Here is an 11,058-nt window from a genome sequence, read left to right on the forward strand (position 1 = left end):
TCTAGTTATTTTTTTTAATCCTGTTGTAGTTTTGGTCTTTATAACATCCCCTGGCAAAGAGTTCTACGGGTTGACTTTATGTTGTGTGAAGTACTTCCTTTTGTTTTTTTAAAGCCTGCTGCCTATTAATTTCATTGGGTGACTGCTAGTTCTTGTGTTATGTGAAGGATTAAATAACATTTCCTTATTCACTTTCTTCACACCAGTCAAGATTTTATAGACCTCTATCATATCCCCCCTTAGTCGTCTCTTTTCTAAGTTGAAAATTCCCTGTCATTTTAATCTCTCCTCCTGTTTCATACCCCAATCATTTTAGTTGCCCATCTCTGTACCTTTTTCAATTAATATATATATATTTTTTGTGATAGGATCACCAGATCTGCATACAGTATTCAAGGTGTGCATGTACCATGGATTTATATAGAGGCTCTGATATTTTCTGTCTTATTATCTAACCCTTTCTTAATGATTCCCAACATTCTGTTTGCTTGGTTGATTGCCACTGCACATTGAGTGGATATTGTCAGAGAACCATCCACAATGACTCCAACATCTCTTTCTTGAGTGTTAACAGTTAATTAAGACTCATCATTTTGTATGTATAGTTGAGATTCTGTTTTCCAATGTGCATAACTTTGCATTTATCATTGAATTTAACATTGAATTTCATCGGCCATTTTGTTGCCCAGTCACCCAGTTTTGGGACATCCTTTTGTAGCCCTTCACAGTCTGCTTTGGACTTAACTATCTTGAATAGTATTGTATAATCTGCAAATTTTGCCACCTCACTCTTTACCCCTTTTTCTAGATCATTTATGAATATGTTGAACAGTAATGGTCCCAGTATCGACCCCTCAGGGATACCACTATTTATCTCTCTCTATTCTGAAAACTGATAATTTATTCCTACCCTTTGTTTCCCATCTTTTAACCAGTTACTGATCCATGAGAGGACTTACTTCTTATCCCATGATGGCTTACTTTTCAAAAGTCAATTTAAATTAAATACATTTTTTTAAATGTATATTTTTTTAGAAATCTAGACCTGTTATGTGTTTTGGTGTATTTTATATTATCCTTATGTTAAATTTTCATTATCCTAACAAAACATTTAATTTATTCATATCTCTTTAAAATGTTGCAGGTCAAAGTGAAAATGAAAAGACAAAAAACAATACAACAATTGTTCCACTCAAAGGCCTCATAAACTAACCAAGGTGAAGAACACATCATGAACCAAGAATATAGCAACATGTCATCTGAAGGTTCAAGTGGCGTATCTACATCCGACCAGCCCGAAGCACAAATACATCTACCTACTGAAGAAACAGTGACTCCAAAACCTAAAGGCAGTTCCCGATGTTTGTCGGTCAAAGTGTTCCCATTCATTGAAGTTACAAAAGATGGCTCCTGGTGCACCTCTTGCAAAAAAGCTTACGAAGAAGGAAAGCTTCCCAATGCTATAACTGGTAAAAGTGGAGGAGCTTGGTTTGTCAGACCGATCAGCAAAGCCAATGCTGACAAGCTACATGAAAAGGCAGCAAAACACCAGGCCTCTGGAGTGCATCAACATGCAGAAAGTCTTATAAGCCCACTTTCAAAGGCCATTTTAGAAGTACTTAATGATGCTGTTAAGAATGTTGGAAACACAACACAGTTCACGCGAACAGACATGGCTGTGGCATCATACTTTCTAGTTAAGCAAGAGATACCACACACTGCAAACTGGAGGCCAATGTTAAGTGCATTGTCACTTGTTCATCCTGTAGTTGAACACTGGTTCCGAACAAGACCAGCAAATGCTCACTATCTTTCTGCAAGAAACTCAACTGACTGGCTAGAAGCATGCGGTGAAACAGTGGAAAAACTCAACAGTTGAAAAAGTGAAGAACTCTCTCACCACATTCAAAAAAATCTGCATATATGGCTGATGACTTGAATGCACCGATGCAAATAGGCATCATTGTGTACATTATCTTGATGTCAGTGGTAGGACAGTAGATGCATTTCTAGATGTTCAAGTTATAGAAGACACATTGGCTGCATCTGTGACAACCCACATCTTAGAAGAGTTAAATGTTTGTCAGTTGGACCCCAAATAGTTGGCTGCTTGTGCATTTGATGGAGCTGCAAACTTCTCTGGAAGACATGGTGGAGTACAAGCTTTGCTCAGAGAAAAGTGTAACCCTAGTCTCTCCTAATCACGCTGCAGAGGCCATCTACTCCAATTAGCACTAGTATGAGCTGCAGAATCTTCAAAAGACATTTAAAAAGCTATAAATTTAATGTCTTCATTATATTCTTTTTTTCAGCAAGAGTCCAAAAAGACTGACTATCTTGGAAAATATAGAAGATACACTGGGACTGAAGTTCGTATTAGTCCAAGCTGGAAAAACCTCTGGCTTTCTTATGAGCGATTCTTGGCTGTGGTCTTAAAATTACCTCAGCTGTTATTACTGGCTTTGGAAAGTATCTACCAAGATGGGATGGATCTAAGTATTGAGGCTGGTGGATTACTTTTGCTACTACATTCAGAGAAGACTATTGCCATTCTCACTCTCGTAAGTCTACTCTTGAAACCACTTGGGTCATTAAACAATGCCATCCGGGCATCTGCTAAAACAGTAGTAGATCTTTGTCCAGCAATAGAAGTGACATTTAGGTCAGAGAGCTATCCGTTGAAAAAGTACTGGAAGAAGCAAAGACTTAAGTCCAGAAGTTGACTAATGAAGGCATTTATATTGAATCCTTAAGTGAAAAGGACAAGAAGTGTTTGTTAAGACAACTGAAGAAGTACACAGACTTGATTCTTAAAAATCTGCAACAGCGACTTCTAGATCCTACTCCACCTCTACGTAGCTTTTACAAATACCCGTCCTATAAAACGCCGACAGTTGAGTGGAGTGAGGCACTACCAGCAATGGGGCTGCCATGTGCTCAGGACAGACTAGAGAATTTGAACACAGAGTGGAATATCATACGACGAATGAATGAAGATTTGACTTCAACTTCTTCTTTATCATCATTACTAGTGGCTTGACCTGATCTTTGTGCTATGTTTCCTGGGATGAAAGAAGTAGGAATTCATCTGTTGCTACTCCCAGTCACAACAGCTACAGTTGAGCATTCTTTTTCATCATTGAATAGAATTGTGTGTAAGAAGTCACCTTCTGCCTGATCATGTGAGTGAACTAATGAGCATATCAATTGAAGGAATGGAAGTACCGGACACACAAGAAGCCACTGAAGATGAACCCATTGCATTCAAGAAGTTCATTAAAAGAGTTGTGCAAAAATACAACAAGAAACCAAGAAGGATGTAGATGTAGTGCTTCATAGAAGGCTTGAGTAGCCAACTTTAATTTGTGTGATGATTTTAAAACAGGAGTTAAATCTAATAAAATGGTCATGAAACATTTTTCAGTGTTTACTATGGTGCCATACAGCCCACCTTCACCCTCAGTCTCACCCCTCATCAGCGCTGACGCCCCTCCCACCCCCAATTTCAATTCCTGGGGAAACCACTGCTTACAGGACAGTTCAAGGGTAGGAGGTGATTCCTTCCCTTGGAAACAATTATTATGCACATCATTTAGAGCAATCTGATCCATGACAGGCAAACATTTGTCTTCAGAATTATCTTTTTGAGCCATAGAGCACCAGGCACAAATCCCCCTTAGCTGGGCTTATAGTACTGGCCAGAGAAACAGAAAACTGTACCAGAGGCAAGGAAATTTCCCTCACCCCAAACATTTATAATTACAGCTATCATTTTCAAATTACAGTTGCTTATAAAGAGAAGTGGAGAAAAAAAAATAATGCCATGAAGATAACTGAAACAAAACCACTTGAGTATGTACAAAGAGTCGATCACTCCTTAAGAATAGAAAGAGGAAGAGTGCCCAAAATCATCCCCTCCAGAGATTGAAACGCACCCAGTACTTTAGATAAACTATCACAAAATATGGCATAGCAAAATCTGAAAGCAAGTCAGACGTGATGATAATGCAAGGATCGCTCAGTCAATCACATACAAGGAGGGGTTTGTATTTTTGTTTCGTAAAATTTTAGAAGATGCAGACACTGCCATTTCCCCCAAGCCATATCTGCAAGTCCTGAATCATTTCCTGCTGCATGGCTATCTTTCCACTACAGCATTACCACACCAATTGTGGCCTTAAAAAAAAAAAAAAATCCCCATTTAAAAAAAGCATTGCCACTGTCAGCATCTACATTATCTCACACACAGCCACAATTTGGCACAGGCAGATAGAATTCAAGAAGTCCAACTCCCAGCCCCCTGCCCCCCGCTATAATCATTACACAGACTTTTCTTCCAGAGATCTTTAACAACCTTTTGCTTCAGAGAAGAATTCACCAATTTTAGTGCCCCTTCCCCCAAGGGGTTGAAATGAGAACATCCCTGACAATTCCACATTCATTTTTTATTCTGTCAAGGATTACACACTGCACACACTGCAGTAAGGGAACGATGCAGCAGCAAGCTAATGTCAGAATTTTGACTAGTCCATATAAAAGCCTAAGGCTCTGTGTACACTTAAAACATTGCAGCTCTGCCACTCTAGTGCTTCAGGGCAGACACTTCCTATGCCCAGGGGAGGGGCTGTGCCATTGGCACAAGTATTCCACTTCCCTGAGAGGCAGAAGCTAGGTCAATGGAAGAATTCAACCTGTTGCTGTTTACATGGGGATTTAGGTTGGTTTAACAATCTGCCCAGCAGTGTGGATTTTTCACACCCCTGAGCATGTAGCTGGGTCAATCAGATCTCAGAGACCAAATAATTTAGTGTGTTACTAATGACCTAGGCCCCAATCTTGAAAAGGCTTATCCACGTTTAACTGTAAGCATGTGAGTGCCCTCACAGGCCATGTCTACATGAGGGGGAAAGTGTGTTTTTAAGGCACGCTAAACGCTTAGCATAGACAAGGCAAGTTGCAGTTTTCACACATTAGCTAGGTGAGGTGCACACTAGTGCAGAGCCGAGGGTTTACCCACACCCAGCCAGCCTATTAAAAGGACAGCTTGCCTGGTCCACACTAGAATTAGAACATTAAAAACAGACCTTTCCCCCTAGTGTAGACATGGCCATTGAGTTCAATGGGACTAGTCACATGTTTCAAAAGTTAAGGATGTATGTACATCTTTTCAGTCCTACTGCATCATCAGTAGAATAAATCAGTAATGAGGCGACAGCATAGATCAGCCTTTTGAGCTTGCTGGGGTTTGAAAGATCCGGAATGCGTGACACTGATCTCCTGTGAAATCAAGTGTCCTCCTGCCTCCTGCGCCCTCAAGGCGGTGGGCTGGCCGGCATCTCTCTGCCACTGTGACAGCTACTGTAATTCCCATTTAGCTCCCGGGGACTAGCTCCTCCCCCTGCTCCCGACGCGTGGCTCGCAGACCTCCCAGTCCTGGGGGAGTCGGGGCGGATCAACCGCAGTTTCAACAGCGCGGCCTCGGTTCCAAAAGAAAGTCAGCCCGGGGATCCCCCCTCACCTGGCTCAGCCCGGGGGCACTAGCGCCCACCCTCCCGCTAGGGAGAGCTGCTGAGCGGGCGGGGAAGCCCTCGTTCGCGGAGTTTGCTCGCAGCGGCCGCAGGCCTGTTCACACCCCGGCGCTCTCAGCCCGGTTCTGGATTCCAAGGGCGAGCGGCCGAGCTCGGAGCGGGAGCGGCGGAGCAGACGGAAAGCGCGGCTGGGGCGGACCCTGCCCCAGGCAGCAGCTGGCCGGGCGGCGCCAGGCGCTCACCCGCACAAAGCAATGGCACGGCTGCATTTCATCGTCCGCGGCAACCGCCTGGCTCATGCCACTGAGCTGCTCGATAGGTGTAAGCAATTCCGGAGTCAAGTTTGGACGGCAGCCCTGGAGGGGTCTTTTCTCCTCCCTCGCCCCCCAGTAAGGCGCCACCATGCAGCGCCCACAGAAAGCGTGGGGAAGAAAAAAAGGCACCCCGATCGCGTGAGCTCTTAGTGAGCGTAAGCCTTGTTGCCTGTTGTGACTGCCCATTAAGAGGGTTTCACATTGTCCACGGGCTTTGCGGAGAACTCGGACCCATTGCCCGAGGGACTGCGTTTCATCCCCTCAGTTTCACGCTTGAGTCGCGATCTGGTTGTGCTCGGACAGCTCGTTCGTTCCACTGAACCCCCCCCCCCCCAGTAAATCACTCGCTCGAGTTTGATCTAATCCAGGCTTTTGCAGCAACTCAGCCGGTGAAGCGTTTTGAACGCAAATAATCCTACCCCGCACCTTGTGCTTTGCATGCTCAGCGGGCGAAGGCAAACCTACGGCTGATGAGTCTAAACCCAGCCCTGCCGACAGGTCCGGACTTTGCACCTTCAAATCTATTCGCCATCCCCAGTGGAGCTGTAATGGGGAATCAGCCGCCTCCCCCACACGCTGTGCCTTCCCAGGGTCTCACAGCAGGGGAATTAACTAAGATAGTCTTCCGAGGGGTCGTGGCCGAGGCCCATTTTCCTTACCTTGCCTTTCTCTATCAACTTCATTATGTAGGCAAACTCACTCCCTGCATCTGACTCACACATGCTTAGTAATGCATGCAAACAGATAAAAACGAGGACGCAAACTCCTAAAGGCAAACGGGTTTCGACAGCATTGACCTTCGCCGCTGGTCTTGGCCGGAGTTTTGCCAAAGAGAGAACCCGCCCTGCGCGCTATCAAGGAATAAAGAAAGGAGGGAGCTGCGCTCTCTTCATTGATTCTATTTGCGCTGCGGTCCAGGAGAAGATGAGCTAACGGGGAAAACGTGAGAGGCTGCCTGATGTGAAAATGTCATTAGATGAACTCTATCTCGGGACATGCAAGCTCCGCCTACAGAGACTGACTGTTTTCTCTCCCGCCTTTCCCTCCGCCCCACGGGGTATTTCTCATCAGCTGGGAACAACAAAACTCCAAGCCCGTCAATTTCCAGAGGGTAACTTGAATAAATGTGTCTAATCTCGTCTTCAGATCTGGTTTATTCAAGCAGCCTTTTGATTCGTTTGGAACTTTCCGAACGTCTTCCAAGCCTTGTCCCCGAGAACAATCAGCCTATGTTTAGGTTAACAAACAAAAGAAAGGAACGATACACAGCAAAGCAAATGAAGCAGGCCAGGGCATCCGGAAAGTAGGTCCAGCAAATACGAGGACATCGCTGGAAATCAGCCTATTAGGCCTGTATAATGAATGAAGCTAGGTTTGTATTCATCGTTTACATCAAGTGTAGTATTGCTGGGAAAACTGGGAGAGGTTAATTTTTAAAAAACGTAATAGACTATGGGATTTTATAAACTCAAGTGAAGTTACATGCAAGAGCAGACTGAAGATTTCAAAGATATTCCTGAACTGTTTATTTTTAAATGGCACTGTCAGGTTAAAAATCAATTAATTACCTGTATTACATTGGGTAATTAGAACTGAGGGTTTTTAAAGGGGATTTATTTTTTACATTAATACTGTTTCTCTACTTTTAGCATTTAATTCACCTTGGACAAGGAAAATAAACTAACGCCCTCAGCTTTCAAAGACATGCACCTGTTTAACTTTACACACTCTAAGCAGTCTCACCAAAGTCACAGGACTTCTCAGAGTGCATAAATTTAAGTATGTGAATAAGTTCTTGCAGGATCAGGGCCTAAAGCATACCTTAAGCTGTGTTTAGATATTAAAGTGTGAGGCAGCTTTGAAAACCCTTTGGCCCCACTGCTGCAATTAGATCTACCAGAATGAACCTTGCTCCCTGGTGAACTACACACAAGCACAGGGGATCACCTGCATCAACCTGATTACAGAATCAAGGCCTAATAGGTTGTTTACACAGAGGAAATTGACAAGAATGATTACTGTGGAATAAACTATTCTGTAATAGCTATTCCACAGTAACTCCTTGGGTGTTTCTATGTGGACACTCATTCCATAATAAAAGTAATTTTATTCCAGATTAGTTAGTGCACTCATAAAGCCCACTAATTCTTTGGGAATAAAGTGATTTTTAGTCTGGAATAGAGTATGCACATGGGGGACTATTCTGGGAGGATCAATTTCCCCATGTAGACAACTCCTGAAGGACAATCAGCTTTTCTTTCTGGTTCTTTTGCATTGTAGGACCCTGTTGCAATGTGGAAGCTGCAAACTCTGTAATGTTTAAATCTAAACAAAAATATTTCAGTTAAGTTAAAAAGTAGTTAACATAATTTTTTCTATTGATAAGTTTTGCAAAACATTTTTGCCTCCAAGAACAAATATTTGTGACTTTTAAAAAATATCTGATAGTGACATATCTGATAGTGACAGTTTATAATCTCACCTGTCTTTCTTCGCCTGAGAAATTACTGATGTTCTTTCCTAGTTTGTAAAATGGATCCAGGTGTGACTTACGAAGACATAGTATATATTCCTGATGTTTATATGCCTCTTTTCAAAGGGAGTAACTTGACACTAGGTTTAAAGTGGGTCAGTATGTGGGGGTACAAAATAACAGCAGCTCTCCCACAATTCTACCTTGTTTTCCAAAATCTATGCCTTTGGGGGAAAGGAGGGAATGAGGCAGGGGAGGACTTGATTATACCCAAAACTGAATTGGTATAGCATATATGGATGTAATTTATTCTAACTGTGTGCATGACCACACTTGTACTGGTGTAAACTATTGTATTTGAGCCATAGGCCCACACAGGGCTCTGCTGAACTAATTGCAGCATACTACAATTTGGGCACAGATCCCAGACTCGTGTCATTTTGGGCAATTTTCATGCCAGTTTATGGGATAGGTCCAGGAGGCTGGAGGAACTGTGGGTGGAGGTGTAAGACTCCCATGATCCTCCCTGCTGTGTCCCAAAATTCAGCTGATGGTTGCACAATTTTCATATTTCTGTCACCGTGGAGGAAGCCCAGCGGGATGCTGCACTCCTGTCCATTACTGAGATGGAAAAGCAGCTCCTGTTGTAACTGAGATCCCACCATGTTGTATTTGTGGCACCTGGGGAGCAGGGGGTGTTTTGAAGTTGCTTGAGACGGATTCTGCAAGGTCTGCTGAAATGTTCACATATGGTAATCCGGCTCATTAGAATTGCATTGGGTGTCTCACTGAGAATATCAGAACATAGGGGTTTTCTTCCCTGGCTGACTGAATGTCAGTACATTAGCAAAGAAATAAAAGGAAAGGAGATACATGGCTTGAAACGGCCTTAAAGATCTCCTCCACCTTGTAAAACTCATGATCCAGGGAGCAGGAAGCCAGAAGGGTGACCTTCCATAACTCAAACTGTCACAGGAGCTGCAGTACCTCTGATGGGGGAAGCCCCACTTCACCCTCCCACTGCTAGAGGCAGAACTCTAACCAGCAGCAGAACTATGATGGGGCAGAAAGATCTCCCTATATTCTCCTCACATGAAAGCTCAGAGTGCTAGTCCCCTCAAAGTAGAGGAATTATTTCTGCTCTAGTATTATAGGAATTCCTCCAGTCTGTGCCACTCCAATGATGAGGTGGGGACTGATCCTAGTATAGGTAGTCACAGAGCTTGGGAAATGGAGATTTATGAGCTGTTCTCCTATAAGCAGAACTCTAGAACTCCTCAGTACTGGCCTGCAAGAGTTGGGGGGCGGGGTCAATTCTTCATCCCAAGACTGATTTTTCTCCTGGGTAATTTAGCTGTGTTGGAAGCCAGCAGCTGTTGTGTTCTGAGGTCTGCAAAAGTCAGAAAGCCTTGGATATTTTCTGCTGAATCAGAGCCAGAGGTAATTGCAATGTCCTGGAAAGACAATGAGGAGTCCGGTGACACCTTAAAGACTAACAGATTTATTTGAGCATAAGACTAACACGGCTACCCCTCTGATACCTGGAAAGACAGCATTCCTGTCTAAAACAGGTAAGGTGCATGCGTGCCATGTTTTCAGAAGCATCCTCTGTGGCTACATGGGCTATTTCCCAGCAACCTAGTGTTGTCTTGGCTGCTAATGTGTTCAGATTGCTGCACAGCCTCAGTAACTGTAACCAAGTGACAGGTTTCAGAGTAACAGCCATGTTAGTCTGTATTTACAAAAAGAAAAGGAGTACTTGTGGCACCTTAGAGACTAACAAATTTATTTGAGCATAAGCTTTTGTGAGCTACAGCTCACTTCATTGGATGCATACTGTGGAAAAACCAAGTGCACATTTAACTGATTAATATCTGTGCATACATCAACATGCCATCAGCTTGGTCTCTCAGAACTTCAAGGTGATTTTTGAGTTAGATTAGCAATGGTTCCTTTCTCTCTCCCTCTCATTTGGAGGGGAATGGGAAATGAGCTGGATTGGTCACTCCTTTCTTCTTGTGCAGCAGCTGGGTAGGCTGTCTGGAAGGTCTGGAAATTTGGCTTCTTTTTTCTCTTTACCCACAGACCCAGACAGGGTCCAGGACACACCAAAAAGAGACGTGGGGGAGCTCTCCATAAAACTTCGCGTCACTCGGTTTATTTTACTATGATAAATGATGGAGCAGTCTCATATGTGATTAAACATGGGGGCCAGATCCTCAGCTAATGTAGATTGCTGTAGCTCCAATTTGATTCCAATGGCGCTATGTTGATTTACACCAGCTGAGGATGTGGCCCAAGATAAATAATTTGATGTCCAAATGTTCATTTTCTCAATAATATAATGTGCACAAGCCCACCGCATTGTAATTATAGTTGGGCCAACACAGCCAGGAATTTCAGCAACAACCCAGCTGTCAGTTATATGGAACCTGGCTACACATTTTCTGTTTGTCAAAAGGTGATAGTCAAGGTTCAAGAGCGGAGAAGAGTCTGTAGCATTTTCACCCACTGCTCCAATCTAATTCTCTGCATAACTCCTCCCACCTGAAGGCAATGAACAATCCCTGTACCCATTCCATAGTTAGGAGAGTGAACAATCAGTTGCTAGGGGATACCAAAGAGTAATGGCAAAAAGAAAAGGAGGACTTGTGGCACCGTAGAGACTAACAAATGTATTTGAGCATAAGCTTTCATGAGAGCTGTAGCTCACGAAAGCTTATGCTCAAATACATTTGTTAGT

General features: G+C 43.4%; 1 protein-coding gene across 2 annotated transcripts in view; it reads right to left on the reverse strand.

Moving 5' to 3' along the window:
* TRIM36 (tripartite motif containing 36) overlaps window positions 1-7,433 on the reverse strand; it is a gene marked incomplete at its 3' end in the record, with an annotated part of 51,422 nt that extends 43,989 nt beyond the window's left edge. For both annotated transcript variants that reach the window (XM_084627852.1, XM_084627854.1), the window contains exon 1: window positions 6,502-7,433. In XM_084627852.1, the coding sequence (XP_084483978.1) occupies window positions 6,502-6,564 (63 nt within the window). In that variant the 5' untranslated portion in view covers window positions 6,565-7,433. The remainder of the gene's footprint in view (window positions 1-6,501) is intronic.
* Window positions 7,434-11,058: the final 3,625 nt, after the last annotated feature.

The sequence above is a fragment of the Lepidochelys olivacea genome (assembly GCF_965140295.1).
Source record: "Lepidochelys olivacea isolate rLepOli2 genome assembly, chromosome: 5".
NCBI classification, from domain to species: Eukaryota; Metazoa; Chordata; order Testudines; family Cheloniidae; genus Lepidochelys; species Lepidochelys olivacea.